At 38.0% G+C, this 19,142-nt stretch overlaps 1 protein-coding gene across 1 annotated transcript in view; it reads right to left on the bottom strand.

Annotated features, from left to right (window-relative positions):
* MTX1 (metaxin 1) overlaps positions 1-19,142 on the bottom strand; it is a 422,578-nt gene that overhangs the window by 250,654 nt on the left and 152,782 nt on the right. Inside the window, exon 3 of the mRNA XM_044080203.1 lies at positions 14,477-14,556. Coding sequence (XP_043936138.1) covers positions 14,477-14,556 — 80 coding nt within the window. The remainder of the gene's footprint in view (positions 1-14,476; positions 14,557-19,142) is intronic.

Below are 19,142 nucleotides of genomic sequence, written 5' to 3'. Positions count from 1 at the left end.
GTCATGCACCATGATTCTTAAAACATGAACGGGCTAGGATCCTTAGACACATGGGGACAGAAAAGGATCATCCAGTAGTACCATTAAGATCTAGATTTTTTTAATTAAAGCTGTGCATTACAAGAGCTTTATCAGTAATAAATGTTCAGCAAACATGCATTTGCAAGTACAGTCTCAAAATAACTCCTTAAATGTACCAGAGGTTGTTCCAGCTAGAAATGCAGTTAGCAGAGACTCGGACACCATTTGTTTGCCAATCATCATTCATTTTTTTTGTCTGCTACATTTCATTTTCTGTTTTTATCACAAATTCACACGCACCCCCCACCCCAATCCCATATATGCACACAAAGGTATAACTCGCTTCTAAAGATTGTGTTTCTGGACCACAAACAGCATGTATATGCGGTCTGAATCCAGGCAAAAGTTCTATATTTTTAAATTAAACACTTTGTGGGGCACATATATCTTACTTTGAAACACATTTTCATTATTCTTTACCTGCTTAATACCTTTTTAACTCTTCTATAAGAGGTAATGCCTTTTTTAAACTCTTAAAGAAATCTACTACATCAAATGTTCTGTGTGATCCCCTGTAATATCCAGGAAAATCAGGCTGCAACATACATTTTTAAAGGATTAATGGAAGCTTTGACTATTACTATTTACTACTATTTTGTATGCAACACAATCATTTCATAGGTCACATTCATAGGCAATCAGTCTGCAGACCATTGTAAAGCGTAGCCCAAGAAATCCATAATCAGAAGTTCCCTCTGGCCTCAATGAGCGCAACACAAGATAGAAAAGGGAAGAATTTTAGGCTACCTATCCAATCACCTATGTTTATCCTGAAGGGTGCTACTCTGCCGGACATGTAGTGGAAGCTTTTTCCAGAGGTGGGAGAATACAATGGGATATGAATCCATCACACCAACATATCTTATTTATTTGTTGCTAAAGGTTTAGTTCCTTTAACCTGATATTTGACTAACTACTTATTCTGTGAAAGAGCAGAAGGTCAGTCAGACTTTTATGACTCGAAAGGATAGATGCAGATACCATGAAGCAGTTTATAAGAATCCTAGGATAGAGACAGTTCTACCAGTCTGTCTTCATAGTTAAGACTTTATGAGGCCACTGCTCTTTTTAGTTAGGAGCCTCGGAAGTTTCTCAAGTGCTGTTTACACAAATACAAGTCATCAGAGGCATTGTATTCAATAATGGGTCAGATGAAATATGAGCAAAGGGAAATTAAGAGTTCTTTGGATCTAGAGAAGATTTCTCTGTAAATTTGATGAGGTAGATAGAAGGCTTTCCTAACTACTGAGGAGGCATGATGGTCAAATGATAAGGAATTATCAGTGCGCTTACATCTCTTATGACAGTGTCTGACTGGAGGATGTGTCACTTATGGAGAAAAAGTTTTGTTTGCCAAAATTAACTATACTACATTTTTCACATTTAATTTGATGCCATTGTCCTTGCACCAGTTGTTAACACAATCCAACTCAGGCTGGAGCAGTTGTGAGCTGATGGAAGCTCAAGTGACAATTCCCAAATGTACAGCTAACTATAGGCTAGGGGTGTTGACCTGAAGGTCTGAGAAATAGATGTCAAATGGGACAGGGACCAACACTAAGCCCTGAGGTACACCACTGGTAACTCTTTTGCTTTCACAAGTGGCACCTATGACTTGAACCACATGGGTTCTTGTCAGAAAGCCAGTCATCTATCCACTGTACGACATTAAGAATTTATACTCATATTTACAAGTTTGTCAATAATGCCTGCATAGGGAGAAGTTTCAAAGGCCTTGGCCAGATACAGATATACTGTATGGACTGTGTAACTGCTATTCACTGCTTTACCAACTTTTTCAAAGAAACAGAATCTACCTCTGACAAAGCTGAACTGATGAGGTTCCAGGGTTAACAGATTTTCAATGTTTAGATTAATGAGGGTTGAGATATGTTCTACACATTACATATGAGCCTACTAAGACTAATGGGTCTATAGTTAACAGGATGTGTTGTTGGGCCACCTTTAGGCAATGGCATTATGATGTCCACTTCCTAACTTCAGGATATAACTACTGGAGAAGCTTAAATTTAAACAATTATGCAGGGGTTCAGACAGGCCATATTTGGTATTAGCAATCAGGCAACCTGGTAGTTTTATAGGTTCACAGGCAAGTACTATGCTAGCTTCCCTTGTTGGCCATTTTATGCCTAGCCAATTTCCCTTTTTGTGCTTGAATTAATCTATCCCATTTGGTTAAGGATTGGCCTTACCCATCCCATGGTCAATAATTCTAGATTACCCTTGATGAGAATAACTGGGATCATACCATAAATCTCAAATCCAACACAAGTGGGTCAACTCTTAGGGGTGCATTTTCAATATGGAGTAGACAACTTCCCAAAGGATACAATAAATGCATTTTTGTCATTTAGTCTCAGTCCATGATTTTGGCACCAGTTATTTACTTGGGACAAATCTTCCTGCAAGATGGCCAGGTCATTTGGGGATTCAGTGAATGCTCCTAGCTTGCAGTTATCTGCAAATTTAATCAGCCAGAGCCCTTTGGTATTGGATCTAACTTCAGAAAAGTAAATGCCAAATAGGAGAGGTTCCAACACAGAACCCTGGGGGACCCCACTGGTGACTGGTCTCTTTGTGAAGGTAACTTCCCCTAGTTTGATTTCCTGCACCCTATTTGTGACCCAGGTGATAATCTAGTGGGTGGCATAAGGGTATTTTTAGCCTTCGAATGGGTTGACAAGACTTGTTCCGCAGTAATTAAATTGCATGGTGGTGACTGTGGAATCTGCAGAATAGCAATAACTGTAGGTAGAAGTACAGTTTGTACTAAATTTGTCAGCGAGGGCATTTTCTTAGGGTCATACTACGCATGTTATTCTGGACTACCTTCAAACATTCCTGCATGTTCGTTCTTAATTTCCTAACATAGCTAAAGATTTATAGTTATTTTTGGTTTTACTGGCTATTTTAAGTTCATATTCAGCTGTGATCTCCATAATAGTTTCCTTAAGTTCTGATGAAGAGTGGTCTTAAGGTACGTAGAAACAGACTTCTTATAAGCATTAAATAATTTCTTTCTCTATCTTTAATTTATATAGATATTGTATAGTAAGCTTTGTTTATAAATTTCTCGTTACACTTGGTGCAGATAGGGCTGCCTTGCCAACACAACTACTTAAGTGGGAGTACAAGTTAGAGGCATGGGCTTTGGCTGGAACAATGAGATCCATCAAAGGAAGATTACACTGGAGTTTATTTTAGTTATCAAGTCAATCGAAGGAGCTTTGCTTTTGAGAAGTAGAGGTAATTGCAGAGGAAGTACCACCATTTTAAAAGGAAAAGATCACTGATTTATGGTCTGATTTAACAAAGGAAGAGGATACATATGGAAATGTGCAAGAAATGGCCATATTTATGAGGAAAGGATCGAAGACCCTGGGTCCCCTAGTAGAATGTTAACTCCCTGTTACAGTTAGTTAACCATTCATAATGTCAAGGAAGCAATGGATATGCTGACTATTGGCAATATAGATCAGCCAGTTTATTGATGGATAGCTGAAGCTCCCCAATAGAAAGGTGCTGGGTTTAATTATTTCAGGTGTTAAGACAGTAATCATGCTCAGAAAGGGGCATACAGAGTGTTCTATAGCTAGTTAAGAGGTGGTAATCTTGTTTAGGGTGATTTGGACATCTAGGAGTTCAGATTTGGTGTCCCACAGAATCTACTGTGAGGTGCTTTTTTTTTGGACCCATTTGGGACATTAACTGCCCAGCTCACCAATGTCCCATGTCCATGCTGGGTCTACCAGCTTATCTCCTCTTAATCCAGTAACGCTGGGTTTGGTTGTGGATCTTAAGAGCATCTGGGGTTCGGCTATCTATGCATCCATCTGGGGGGGTGGTTCTTTATATGCCCTACCCACTCCCTTCACCACTTCTCGTACTTGTCAATTACATCCATGGGTCTCTCTACCTCCCTAAAGAAGCACCATGAATGTCCTCCCACCAGGAATGGGCATACCCATCCCTCCTTGCCACTTTGTCAGTCACCCAATCCACTAATCGAACCTGGATCAACTGGGCTGTAATCAAAGCTTTATTACTATGCTACTAGAATGGCCTGAAGGTGGTGATATTATTGACAAATACTGATATCCCCCACAACTGACACTAGATCTGAAGCCAGGATAGGTATTAAATCTAGGAAGAGAGAGCCTGCTTTCATTCTTTTGAAACCATGGCTCTGTAACTACACATATGTGAAGATGTTTAAGTTGCAAGAGAGCCTCAAGTTCAGGTATTTTTTATTTATACTTCTGGTGCTGAGTAGTTACTTTAGTATTTCCCAAATTAGCATTTACTTGATTGGAATGTCCATCAGATAGACTCCACTTAAAACGCACTATAGGGTAGCAAAAACTTTATCCAGAATGCAAAGCCTTTAGTAACAGGGGTACAGACCATCCTAACAAAGCGGAAGGCTTACCAGCCATCTTGTTCCAAGCTGACATACTGGATTCCCCATAGAATGACATCAGCAACATAACCAATTATTAAAGATAATTATCTGGTCATTGAGAAGTGGCATCATTCTGAGTGTTGGCAAAATAACACTCAAAACCACTGTCTTTTCTGCCTTGGACACATACATGGCAAGTTAAATCATATCCTTTTGTATGCCCCTTTGGCTAGAGCACCTGAGGTCATTCACCCACCCCCACATGGGCCACTATCAGATGATAGCCATATTTGTCAGGATGGAGGTTTCTAACAGCCCTTGTTATGCCTCAGATTCCGTCTCTAGAAAAACAGCTAACTCACCATACTCTTATTCAGCCTGGTGAGGAAGTGCTCATATACTTGACAAAGTCACCTACTACTAAAACATCACTGTGTGTAGATGCAGTCTCAGTAAGTCTTAAAAGGTTGGAGTCTGCACCCTTATGACTTTTCCAGTTAAGTGTACTGACTGTGTGTGATGCTCATTGAATTGCAAACTAATAACTGAGAGTTTAGTCCTTAGCCTGGGAGGCTTAGGACGTGTTCTCTTAACCTCAGAGTAAGTTGCTTTAATGGAGATGTTATGTGAGTGAGTGAGTGAGTGAGTGAGTGAGTGAGTGAGTGAGTGAGTGAGTGAGTGAGTGAGTGAGTGCATCTGTGCGCGTTTTGTTTGTGTTGTGCTTAAGGATGTGTTCTGAAGTTAGAAAGTGGCCACCATGTTCAGTAAATACACCTTTCACTTACTGAATAATTGTGAGGCAGCAACAGAGCTTTCTGCAAGTATCGGCCTGTTACTACACTGCCTCAAAATGCCTAGTGTGTATCATGCTGGCAACAGAAGGGACAAAAGCAGAGATTCCATAATGATCAGTCCTGATGAAGGGATACAAGTTATTAAGCCATCATTTTTTTTCTTTCTTAACTCTTGGTATAAAAAAAGAGGGTGAAAATATAGGATGTGACCAAAAGATACAAGAACATGAGATGTGACTACTGTAGCATTCATGGGTACAAAGAAAGAACTATAAAAGTGACAGAAACAAAAAGGCAATCAATAACAAGAGGCAATTTTAAATTACACAGATTTACTCAGTATGATAAGATGGTTCATACCTATCTAGTAGCAGCAATGAGCAACAGATAGCCTGATTCAACAGATATATGTACAGCAATAACTACAGTTAGTCTATATGAATAACTCCTAAGTGCAGTAACTGTAAAGCAAATAGTTCAATGCAACATCAGAGTGCAGTCAGACAAGTAATAAACACTTTTCCAATAGGCAATCCAGTATTGCCTAGTGTAGTCTAGAAATTATCAGTACTGAACAACGACAAAGCAACAACAAAGAGCAACAGTGCATTATTATTTAAACATAGCACAACACACAGACTGCTTGTTAAAATACACAACAAAACTCTGCTTAGCCTTGCAAGCCTGAATCAATAACCTGCTATTTATTGAAAAAACATACATTTTCTGATGTCATCTATTCGCCGATGTCTAATATGCAACTAACCTCTGCTATCACTCAAATAATAATTTAATCAATGTGCTACAGCTGTGCTGTACAATGTTTCTTTTCCACCAAACTTGATCCCTTTTCCCAGGTGGATAGATCTAATGGGAACATCAGTCCAGTTTTCATACAGTTCTACCTAAATTAGTCTTCTAAAACATTTTATAACCTAGGAACTTACCCAGAGACCCACCAACTTGTACCCACAATCCTATCTGTGGATGAGAAACAAAATGAATACATTTCCACACCAAATGCTGCAGGAGCAGACAAAACAGGGAAATCCTTTCCTGTTATAACATACGCACACGCACAGAACAAACTGCTGAGCTCCTGCAAAACCTACCTTTAACAAGACGATTACTAAACTAAAGTAAGCAATGGTGCAATACCAAGGATGTTTGCTCTGAGGGTATTTCTGCTTCACCAGATGATCGCTGAATCTAGCACAGCTTGAAATAAATGATGCTACATTCTGGGCCCACACAGTAAATGTACATCACAAAATTGTCAGACAACATATTTAATTCCACTGATGTGGTGAAGCAACAAGGAAGCTGATAAAGATGCATTATTTTTTTTTTACAAAGTAATGGCAAATATTGACTTTTCTTGGGAAAGAAACAGCCTGGATTACTACATTTTCTGATGAACACCTAATTAGATTAAGCAAAGTTGAAAAAAATGATCTCCATTTAAACAGCATCAGTGGTTTTGACGTTCAAAGGACAGGCATGGCAGTAATTCAAAAATCTGCTAATCTTCATGAAGACCCTGTGCAACTGGTAAAATTCAACATTCTGTGTGTGCTCTTCCATGTGGCTCTCCTAAAAATCTTCAGCATCTGTACTCAGGGCACAAAATCCCACTCTAGCCAACACACAAATGCATATACACAATCGCTCCAGTCAGTGTTAGCGGGTGTTCTACTTTTACAGGATTCCCATTTTTTGACCAATACATAGACAGAGGGGTGGACATACAAAAAATATGTTGATACAGTTAGAAAATCTAAACATTAAGCTTACTTACAGGGACACCTACAGTTAACATTGTAGTACATGAAATATCCCAAGTAAGTGGAATGGGAAAGGAGAAATGCATCTACTATAAAAGGCCCTATTAGAGATCAACTGATGTAACAGAGATGCAAATATTAGCCATGTCATATTGAGAGGCCCTCTTTAGTATATGAAATGTTTGGAGAGAATGCCAACTAGTACCTCCAAAAGAAGTACAAATGTGTCATACAACAAAAAAAGGCAGAAGAAAGACCTTGTCACATGATGCACTGAAGGCAAGCCCTCCAGAGTGAAGTTTTACTCTTGGAGTGGCAAGCCCAAGGTACATGGCTTATGACAAAATACGTCCTAATGTCTGGGTGGCTATCACATAGAAGGCTACCAAAGAGACATTCCTGAATGTACACAGGAGAAAAATACCTTTGTATTATCAATGCTCTGGCAAAGGTCCTTTTTGTCTTCTGCTGCTAGAAGACTATACAGCTGGCAACACATTTAGATACAGTCAGTTTGGTAACAGCCACACTTTGGTGCAAGAAGAAAAGGAAATTAACAACTGGTTTATTTGCCTCTGCTTATGGATCCTATAACTGATAGTGAACTTCAAGGGTATGGAGTAATACGTTCTTCCCAGATTTACTGTGTCACCTTGATGTATCAAGGCTCAGATCACACAAGCTTGATCACAACAGTGCATAAATAACATCTCAAATACCCATATCCTTTTACTCTGGTTATACAAAGTCATCATGGTACAGACAAATATGACATAAATAAAAAGTGGTTTTGGAGTGGACAAGCTTCCCTGCTCTCCCTGTGTCTGAGACTTTTCCAACCACAGCCCCTTAATTTAAAATGTTCACTCTGGGGCTACTGCACATTGGGGAAACAGTGACCACTGACATGCAGTATAACACCTGCCTTGCTCTTTCTTTGACATCTCCCTACCTTGGACAATCCATAAATCAGTAGCATACATGTACTACAATCTTGCTGTAATCTGAAGCAAACAATATAATACAAGTGACTACAGCTCAAGCTCAAGTGATTCAAGCAACTGAGTGAAAAGCATTCTTGTCCGTTCACAGCAAAGAAAACTGGGAAATGATAGGACTGGTTGAGCAAAGATTTCAAACCAGCTTCATAAGTAAACAAGGACACATCCAAAAGAAGAATACATAGTCCTTATGATGGATGAGGCAAGGTTTTTATACATAGTAAAAATTTTGGATATACAATGGAAGCGGGGACAGCCATCAGGAATAATATCTTCCAAGATAATACCTTCTACTCTCCCAAACATGTTGGCTCAAAGGGCAGCTGTGACAGCTCATCAGTTATAAAAATCAAGGTACAAAGTTCACACATTCTTAAACAGAAGCTACATATGCATGATCCCCTTCAAATAGTGATCCAGCAGTTAATGTTGAGGTGTATAACTGTCACTTAACAAAACAAAAATTCCAGCAAAGACTCAAAACAATTTTACTCAAAATATGGATAATCCAAACTCCTTGGAAAAAATGGACAATGAATTACAGAAAGACACACACACACACACACACACACACACACACACACACACACAGAATTTATAAAAACAAATGCAATAACAGTCAAAACAATTAATCACCAGTTTAGCAATTACAACTTTAAGACAGTCCCAATTAAAGTTTTTACACAATTTCTTGATTCAAACTACAAGGCTTCAAAATATTAAAACTCTAAAACGTATATTGCTTCCTTACATCTCAATAAGAGATCCTGTGCTTTGCCTCCCCTACAGTTACTATAAATCTTCTATAAACACAAACCATCAAAGAAGAAACATCTTTATTATATGGCTTTAAAAAGTCTTCAGAAATAAGGTTTTCAACTTTCTTGTTATGGATACAACTAATGTGTTCTTCAGTTCTAACTTCAAAACTCCTAGTTGTTACCCCAGTATAAAGCAGGGGACAAGACCACCACCATAACATACATTGTCCCCTCAGTAGTATAAACTGAAATGTTTAAGGTCAAAATTAAGTTTGTTAATCTTAGCAATTTTGTCAACATGACTTCAAATATTACATCTGCCATAAGGAGCCATATTTGTCTCACTTGTGATTGCATGGCCCACCTTCTTAATTGGTCTGACAAAATTTCTGTGAAATAAAAAAGAAAAATCAGAAAACACAAAAGACACTGGAGCATAGATATTATGTAATACCTTTCACTGAACAAAACAGGTTTTGCAGTTACTCAAGTTTTTGGGCTAACAGGAGGACTTCATTTGGAGTTATTAACTTATTTGTGTTGGATATAATGCTTAAATATGCATTTGTGCCTGGAAAAGAAGTTCATCATTTATTTCTTATTGGCTATAAAAGACACTTGAAAAAATTTGCAGCTCAGATGCAAAGTATGATGGCATCAAGACATATAGTGCAAGAGTGTGTGTGTGTGTGTGTGTGTGTGTGTGTGTGTGTGTGTGTGTGTGTGTGTGTGTGTGTGTGTGTGTGTGCACGCGCCCCTGTGTGTAAGTGACAGACAGAGAGACTGCTAGCACAAAAGCTCAAGTAACTGCAAAACCTGTGTTGGTCTAACAAAAGTTATTGTATCATGTCTGTGCTCCACTATCTTTGTGCTTTCTGTTAGTAGGTCAACATGGCATTTCTTAAATTTTTTTTTCTATTAAAAAAATCAGACAATAAACCTTAGGTTTATATGGAAGAATCCCACTAAAACATGATCCTCTCTCAATACACTTTACAATTAAAAAAATCCACCAGTGATTCACTAAGTACATTTATTTCAGTGACAATTTAAAAACAAGCCCCACATAGATTATATTTATTTTATCAATATTATTAGAACCGTAACAAACATTCTCACACACTATCAGACACTATTGTACTGTAAAATAACTGTGCTAATATGCATTAGAAATATAGACTTTCTGACACATCCCTGGCTAAAGCAGTCCACAGATTCAGCTGCTAACTCAGGAAAATAGAGTTTTTTTTAAATTCACCCAAGGCAAAGCCTTTCCTGTATGCGCTGAATGCCAGCTACTACCAAAGAGGTATCAATTGGGTACATTCCTTATTATATAAACTAGTATTAAGCTTACTGACAAATTTAAATATACATACATTCCAAACATTTAACCTCTCATCTGGTAATTCGTAAGCAGACTTTAAACCAAAAAACAAAACCTAAAATCATTCTTTTCACCAGTGCAAATAAACAAAAGATTACAAATGCAAAGCTAAAGTAATGGAGCAACTAGAAAGAATAAATTGATATTTACATTTCCTTGAATAAACACATAATAACACTTATATGTGAGGGGTGAAGTATGAATCCATAATGTTATCCCTGAAATGCTTTCTGTTGTTACTGGGACTTTTTTTCCTTCATATTAGTCATTTATTGTTACTTCCCACACTGCTTTATTTCCTGTTTGTGGAGTTTATGTTTTCACTTTCATCAGCAGGTTACCTTTCACATTTTTGATACCTTTTACTGTTTGTCTTCAGGCAATATGAGTTTTTAGTGTTTTTATTACCACAAAATATGTTTAATTCTTGTCACAATCCCAGTTTCTATGTTGTAGTTATTACTTTTATGAAAGCACTAATGTATTTGAGTTGGGAGTGTTTCTGGTGTTTCAAATCCACCCGTCCCCAGTATTTCTATTTGCCATTTTATCTTGCCAACTGACTTATGACTGCAGCAGTCTCTCAGATTTTGAAAGCTGTGGGGGAGAAAAGACCAGTGACTGAAAGGTCTGCACTAATTTTCTTCTAAGTAGCAGAACAAGTTTGATGCAATAACTAGCAATCTGAATGGCCAATTTTCCTTGCTCAGTTTTTAAGCTGCGAGTACTCATCACGACCACAGTATATTGATAACCATGGTCAGTTTCAGTGCATGGTGACAAAAAATTGCAACCCTACCCTTGATCTTGCCAGTTCTTGGGCACTATAGCTGGCTTTGGAGCAGAAAGAGCCATTAATGACTAGCCCCATTTGCAGAGCTATGCTACGGAATAGTCCTGTACTCTTCTCTGTTTTTAACTATGGCTCTACATTTCTGATAAAACAAAATGTTAAAATTGCCCAAGCTGTATGGGTTACTACTACTGAAGAAGCAGTAACAGTTCAAGAATCTAAAACAAAACAGTATAGGTTCATCATTTGCATGCATCTCAGTGCTGACAGAAACAAGTGGATAAAATAAGCAACAATGCCTTTTCAGTTAGAAATAAAACACTGTGAAAAGTGGCAATGACAAATATCAACATAACATTAAAAGGTTATATGAACAGAATATATCCCATTTCCAGTAAATTAAAAATTTGTAAATATTAGGGAAGGCTTCTTAATTTCCTCAGTCCTCTAAGAAAGAACCTCCTCAAAGGAAAATCTTAATATCCAGACAAATTCATTACATGCAAGAGTTTGTAAGAGACTCTCAATGTATCTACATAAACCCATCAGCTCCCAACTTGTAAAGACATACCATTACTATTAACTGTGAAACTGCTGAAGTATGGGGAAAGGATGTTTTCCCATTACCACAAAGGCTGAGCAATCTTTGAGTACGGATATACAGAGATGCAGAAGTGTGGGATGTACACAGGACTTACTACCACCCTTCAAATATGTATTTTTTGGAGTAGCACAAACTCAACAGGTTTGAGGCAACAAGTCAGAGACTGAGTTTAAGTTCAACACAAAACCATGGATCAATCAGGGTATTAACATTTGTACTTCTACACGCTAATAAATAGCAGAAAAAACGCTAACCGGACGACATTTACTTCTGTGAAAGCAAGAAAGGGTTCAATACCATGGGATGTGACAGAAGCAGCCAGAGTAGAAAATTGAGTGGACAGTGGCCAGCCCTATTTTACAGATTAAAGTGTTTGTGTTCTACATGGAGGTTCAAAGCCAGTTGGGCAAACTGCAGAAGGGGCACTGACAAATGTCCCCAATCAGAATATACACTTACTGTCCACACTGATGTCTTGAATATAAAAAAGTACACTGGAACTTAGAAAATTACCACATTGTTTACATGACTAATTTTATTTTATTTTATTCTTCCAGTTGGTTTTAAATACCATGTTAAATCAGTTTTAATTGAAGTGTACATTTTTGTTTCCATCATCATACATTTTTTTCTTGTTCTTTTTTCCACTTTATTCAAAATGATGTGTAACAATAATACTAATTATACAATAATATTTTTTGTAGATATTTTTTAGGGTTCTTTATACAGACCTGAAGTCCAAAAGAATGAAAGTGATCTTTGTTAACAAAAGGTTATGGAAATATATCCATGGGACGATGGTGTCCCCGGCTGTGTGCTCCACCAACTCAAATGAGAATTAAACCGCCCAGTTAGGACAGCTTCCCATTAGCTTGACAAGCCTTATCTGCAAAGCCAGGGAGAGGATCATAATGGAACTCATAAAAAAAGACATAGGAAACTTGCAGACATTGATCCAACCCAGTTGGCTTTGTAAACTTGACTTTTTTTCAAACAGTCACCAAGGTTGATGATGAGGGAAAGGTCCATACAGCCTACCTCGACCTGGCAGGTATTATCAAAAACTCATTAGCTTGAATGTAAACCCATACATCACGACTTTTTCTACTAACAAAAGAGGAGTAGGAGGTTATGGCTGTTGCAGATGACTGCAAACTGGTGCTGCCATGGATAAGCAAAAAAACACTTGACACAATCCTTCCCAGAAGGCCTCACTCAGAAGCGGATATAACTGGCAGAGCCGCCATTAAAAGTTTAACGCAAGAAATGCAAAGTCATACCCTACGGGTCATCAGACCTGGGGACCCAGGTTGACACTAGCCTTTATGTATCTGACCCAGACACCTGCAGCAGCTGAAAGGCCCCAAAAGTTCCTCACCAATTCAGTCTCATACAGACTCAGAGGTGACCTGTGCCTGACATATAGATGTCAAACCTTGTGTTGATGATGATATGCTTCACCTCAAAAAAATCTAGATCCAGAACCAACCACCACAAGGAGACTTAAAAACCTTGACACGTTTATTATAGGGGCGTGCTGGAGGACAGATTCATCACCCAGAGACTCCCTATGCTGTGGAACAAAATCCCGGTAAATGTGAGGCCAGAGCACCTGGCCTTTGTTCAAGAGAAATCTTGACCAATGGATGGAGATCGCAGATATACCCCAGGGATTACTTCAGTGTCACTGCTGAGAACAGAGGCACAGCAAAAATATAGCATAGTTTTATTCAAAACTAAAGGGGTTATGATTTTACAACAGATTTTTGCATGCAAAGTGTATATGCATATATTTATATATATTTTAAACTGCCAAATTATGTAAGGTTTATATATTTCCAGCCATGTAGTATATTATCTCGGATAAAATCACAGACTTAATAATCTGGTTAAGAGGTACCACATCATTATAAGAACATAAGGATTATATTATGATGACTGCTACTAAGTAGGGCAGGACCAGCTCGAATGTCACACTGATGGGGGAAGGGATGTGAATTTAACATGCATACCAATAACACTTTGTTTTACAGTACAACCCTTGCCTGATAAAAAGTATATATATATATATATATATATATATATATATATATATATATATATATATATATAGCTAGAAAGCTTGTGAGGAAACTATTACTCTGTTGTTTTTGTTTTACTTGGATCACTTGTCTGTGTATTTAATAAAGGATTTTTGACTAGAAACAGACTGCCTACCCTGCTTAGATTACTTTTGAATACTTATTAATTCAGTACAATATTTCAAATTATATATTTTTTATTAATTTTTTGACTTGGGACGAGTTTAAGTTCACTATTTCTACTACCATTGTCTGATCTGATTAATAATAGTGTAACTAGATATCTCTTCCACACAGAGAAGTTTTTTATACTGTTTTGTTTTGATGTCTTGAATATAATTGATGCATGGGGGGTGAAAATCTCAGCCTCTGAGAATGGACCTCAACATCCAGTCCTAAAGGAATAACTCACATTTGAAGAGGTCTTTACTACCTAAAATCAGAGGGGAAAAGTTTAGCCAAAGATATGCATAAAAGAAGCAGAAAAATACAAAATAACCACTGCATTACAATGTTATGCTGAGAATTAAAGCAGTGCTCAACTACAGGCGAAACTGATCCACAATCAATCTCCTGGACTCAAATTTATATGCTTTACTGTACAAGTTATCATAACCATAATCTTAGATGCTGATTCTACACATTTTCCTGAATGTTTATTTACTGCACATTAAAAAATTCATATTTTAGACAGCTTTCTCAGCAACTTTATATACTGTGGCTCACTGGTGCTTTGTTCTCAAAACTAAAAGTGGCTTCATGATTACCTGTTTTCGGAGGTGAGTAATGATTTTATGAGGCTGACACAGCACACCTTCATCAACAGACTTCAGTGCAGGTAAGCTGCCTGTCAAAGAGAATGAAGAAATTTTGGTTACAGAGAATGTCCTCCTTTTCATCCCTTTTAAAGGTATCCTTAACATATTAATTTGTATATCGTTCCTAGAAATAAATCAGCAAATAGTATACAATGAAATAAACAAAACAAAGAGTACCGATTCAGTTTTCATGTTCAAAGTCATTCAGTGTCTCTTTACTTTTACTGATTGTGCACATTTGCACATGTCAATGCAGGTGTACACTTCTCATGTTCAGTACAGTACAGTGCAGGACAGTACTTTATTCTCTGTCAGAAAAGGTAGAGAGTATGCTTCATTCTGTGTGCTCAGTCCACGCTACACTAGTACAGATCTGGACAGCAGGTAAGGAAGATGACATGGGTCAAATTAATTTGGTCCCCCTCTTTTCTGTTCTGGATAAGCTACATGTCTAGTACTGTAAAACCACTGACCATCACCAACCTTCACTCCAAGGATGACTTCGTGCCTGCAACATACACACTAGAATTTAAGCACCAGTGCAGGAGGACTGTTCTAATCATATACCATTCTTTCTGTAAAACAATCCTTCATTACATCCCTTAAGTTATCCACATTATGTTCTCAAATTCTAATTTTTTCCTGCACATCTTTTTCTTAAATACAAGTACCTCAGTGGACTTCTAAGGATTTCCTTTAGAGAGAGAGAATGCTTATCATATCCTCTCTTTCTCCCACTTTCTAGCATCTCCTTATACAACTGCAGATGCAGACTACAATATTTGGCTGTCCTCTCCTGAAATGCTGTCTATCTTATTAATCTGAGGAGTTCTCCGGGACTGCCTCCAATAATGTAGACAGTGTTACGAGCAGTCTATCAGGAAGACTAATGACTTCTCACTTTAATGGTAATGCTTCATCCTATGCTTGCAACAGCCACTTTCCTTGTTGTTTTTTCATGTTAACATTAGTTCTTGTGATATTACTACCCCCAATCATTTCCTGGTGTTCTCTTTCCAGATGGTATGAATACCATCTTGTATCTCCCCTGAAAAGAGGCCAGTGGCCAACGGGACTAGCCCAGCCAACAAAAGAATCAAGTAAAACATGTATTTTTCCTGAATTTAAGTTGCCATGCTTCAGATCACACCTCCAACCCTCCCAAGCCATGCTTCATTCTTCCTACACATTCTTTAGCATTAGATATATTCTATAAATAACAAACAACAAAAGTACTTCACTGAATTAAATATTTGAGGAAGTTCTCTGTTGTGATTAACTATTAGGATTTCCCTATTCCCATATCTCCAGTCTGATAAAATTTTGAAAATTCCCTCGTCTCATGGCCAGGTGTTTGTGCTACTTTTGCTGGTGCATATCAAGAGGTCATGTGTCAGACTAACTATATGCTCATAGCCCTTTTCACACTCCAGTGTGACACAAGGCAATGAGCAAATCACACCTGAAAGACTGAAATAAACAAGAATGCAAAACAGTATATCTGTCTGACATGCACGAAAATCCATCTGCATGTATTTGGACAGGTCATTAAAGCTGTACTTGTATATACAAAGTCCCACAGAAGGTAACCCATGCATTGGTGTAAACGTCAGTGCATGTGATGCTCAGTTCAGTGATCAACCTTTGTTCAGTAACAAGTTGGCTTTAAAACTTGCACTAATATATGTGCGAGTTTCCTCAAAATATGTAACATACAAGAAAAAAATGGTGACAACATTTAAAACATGTCTCAGTTAAGAATATCCATGTGAAACTATCTGCAAATGTAGAAAGAAATTAACACTTTTTTGTGGCAAACAGCATTTCTTCAGAGAAGTAAATGGTGACATTAAATAGTGTTGTGGGTGTTTCCCCGTACGGATTACTCCGGAACCTAGTTCAGCAGAAAGAACTAAAGATGAAACCCACAAAAAGAGTGTTAAACTGCTAATGGGACATTCTGAATCAAAACCATTGATAAATACAGGAAAGACAGCACTTTAATTACTGCAACTAAAAGCTTAATAAGGCAATGACACAGCATGCTGCTGAACTAGAACAGTGTGTTGTGAACTGTGAGTTTAGTTCTAGTTTGGATGAAGGACTCAGATTTTCAAGAGTGGTGTGCATAATCAACTTTGCATGTAAAAAGCAAAACACTTTCTGAAATGAATTTAACATTTCCAAAAGTACTTGACTTGCTCTACACGTGGTGACCACAAACGACAATATAGGAGATAAAAACAGTTGAAAAAGCATAAGGTATTATTTGGTACAGTACGCAAAATCAAAATAAGGAATCCTGCAAATGAGAGATCTGAAATCAGTGTAACAGTAAAAATAACCATTCATAAGTCTTTAATTGTTCAAACTGAATGCTTTGATTCATAAATGCTTGCATAACATTGCCACAAAGCTTAAAAAATATGGCTATGGTATACTATAAAAAGCAGAAAGCATGCTTGCATTTAGCTGTGGTACAGGGTGAAGGAGCAACTCTATGCAGTAGAAAATGGTTGTGCGAATTAAACATTTAACTGGAAGCAACTTAAGTCCGAGAGCCATAACTTATTGCTTGGGTTAAATTGTCTCAAGAACTGCTTGAAATACATGAGAAAAGTGTATCCTGTGGAACTGCACACTACATGGTGTTAAAGCTTCCATTATACTGAGAAAGTACTCATAGATCAAAAGTTATTTTCCTTGATTATTTATTTATTTAACAAAGAAGTTCCATTAACACTTTTGGAGTAGAAAATTCAAGTTGGTTAATTATCAGAATCCACTATTAATGTTGCTTGGTTAGCACAGATTATTTTATTATACTCAGAACCAGATCACTGAGAAGCTTAGCAATTCCACTCACCCTCTGTGAGGGATTACTCATGATGCTTTTCTGTATAGAAAAAATAACTCCTAAACTTAATTTCACAGATTCCATTAGACAGTCAATCGTATAGATGGTGAACTATGTACAGGTTAATATTGAGAAGGGAAGGAATAAGTTTATATACAAAGGCCACAGTAAAAATCCAGTTGTGCACCATAATACTGTCACAGCCTATGGCTGACAGATTGCAGAGTGGTAATGCTGAAACTCTCTAGTACTCTGTTATCTTAAGTTTCAATTAAGTTACAAAAAAATTAAGAGCATCTGAAACCCTTAGAAGAACATTTCCAAGACACTCTTCTTTAAGCTGACTTGAAAGTGTGTGTGACTAGAACAGAACAGAAACTTTCAGGTGTACTAAGTTTTGAGTTGGAAATTTGGCCAGAAAAAGTACATGACAGCTTAAAAATGCTCAATAAGCATAGGAGGGTGGTAAAGTTGTGCACTGGACAGCATTGCCACTTCACAGCAAGAAGTTCCCCTGTTCAGTTCACAGCTGAGGTGCCTTCTTTGTGGAGTCTGTATGTCTTCCCTGTGTTCATGTGGGTTTCCTCTGGGTGCTCCAGTTTCCTCCCACATTCCAAAGACAAGCAGTAGATCGACTGGACACTGAATTGGCCACAAGTATTAGTGTGTGGTGTGGATAAACTACCGCAGCAGGACTAGCAACCCGGTTGTTTAAACCTTGGCTCTGGATTATTGTCACTGTTAAAATGAAACTCCGACCCCATGTACAAAAATGGGAAAAAGAGGTTGTGGATGGATGGATGGATGGACTTTCAGTGGAAAAGGCTGTATCCTGTGGTAGACTTGAGTAATCATTCCATGGAAGATGAGAAAGGACTCATTGGAGAAATCTATAGAGGTTACCCTGGGGCTGTTAGAATCAAAGTGCTAGATAGAAAAGTCATCTAAGCTAGAAGAAATTTAACATACAGGTTCATAGGTAGGTACTAGGCTACTGGCCCTAGGGCCTATATAAGCCTAGCCAAACAGTACCCTGGCTTTTGCCACCCAAGAAAATTATTTTCCTGTGCTCCTTTCAAGCAGAGCCACAGAAGTGATTCCCTGGGGTGAATTTCCTATCTTCCATCCAATCATCAATATTTTTCTTGAAGAGTGCTAATGAGGAGCTTTGACTGATTTAGATAGGTAGTTTGTTCCAGAGTATGGGAAGTCTCTGGGACAGGACTCTAACCCTCCAGCATGTTCTGTTTATTGTGGTGACAAGGTTTTGGTCCCTAGAGCATGTAGCTTGGAGAGATTGGGATTTCTTTAGGTCCAACAGTTCTGGGTTTGACATAGCTTTGTATTTTAGGCAGAGATCGACTCTGAGTAGGCGATATGCGACAGAGTAAAGCTGGAGTTTTTTTATACGGTCTGTGTAGGGCATCTGTTTGAGGCCGGTAATCCTCTTTGTGAGGTATTTCTGTGGTCTTTCCAGTTGTTGTAGATGTCTTGTGAGGTACATACCAAAAGGAGCACTGTACTCTATAATGGGTCTAAAGAGTGATGAGTAGAGGGGAACAATGACCTCTTTTTTTCCTGGATGAGAAACTTTTTGTGATGGGGTGTGCCACTTAGAAGGATTTCCTGACTACTGTGGCAATGTGATTATCAAAGGAGAGACTACTGTCCACCTGTGTCCCAAGGTCTCATCATACTTTCGGTGTTAAGTAGACTACTGCCTATGTGGTAATAGGTGACTATCGTCAGGCACACTGA

The sequence above is a fragment of the Protopterus annectens genome, chromosome 8.part0, assembly GCF_019279795.1.
Source record: "Protopterus annectens isolate FY-2018-M chromosome 8.part0, PAN1.0, whole genome shotgun sequence".
In the NCBI taxonomy this organism is placed as follows: domain Eukaryota; kingdom Metazoa; phylum Chordata; order Ceratodontiformes; family Protopteridae; genus Protopterus; species Protopterus annectens.
This window is presented reverse-complemented; position numbering and strand designations above follow the sequence as displayed.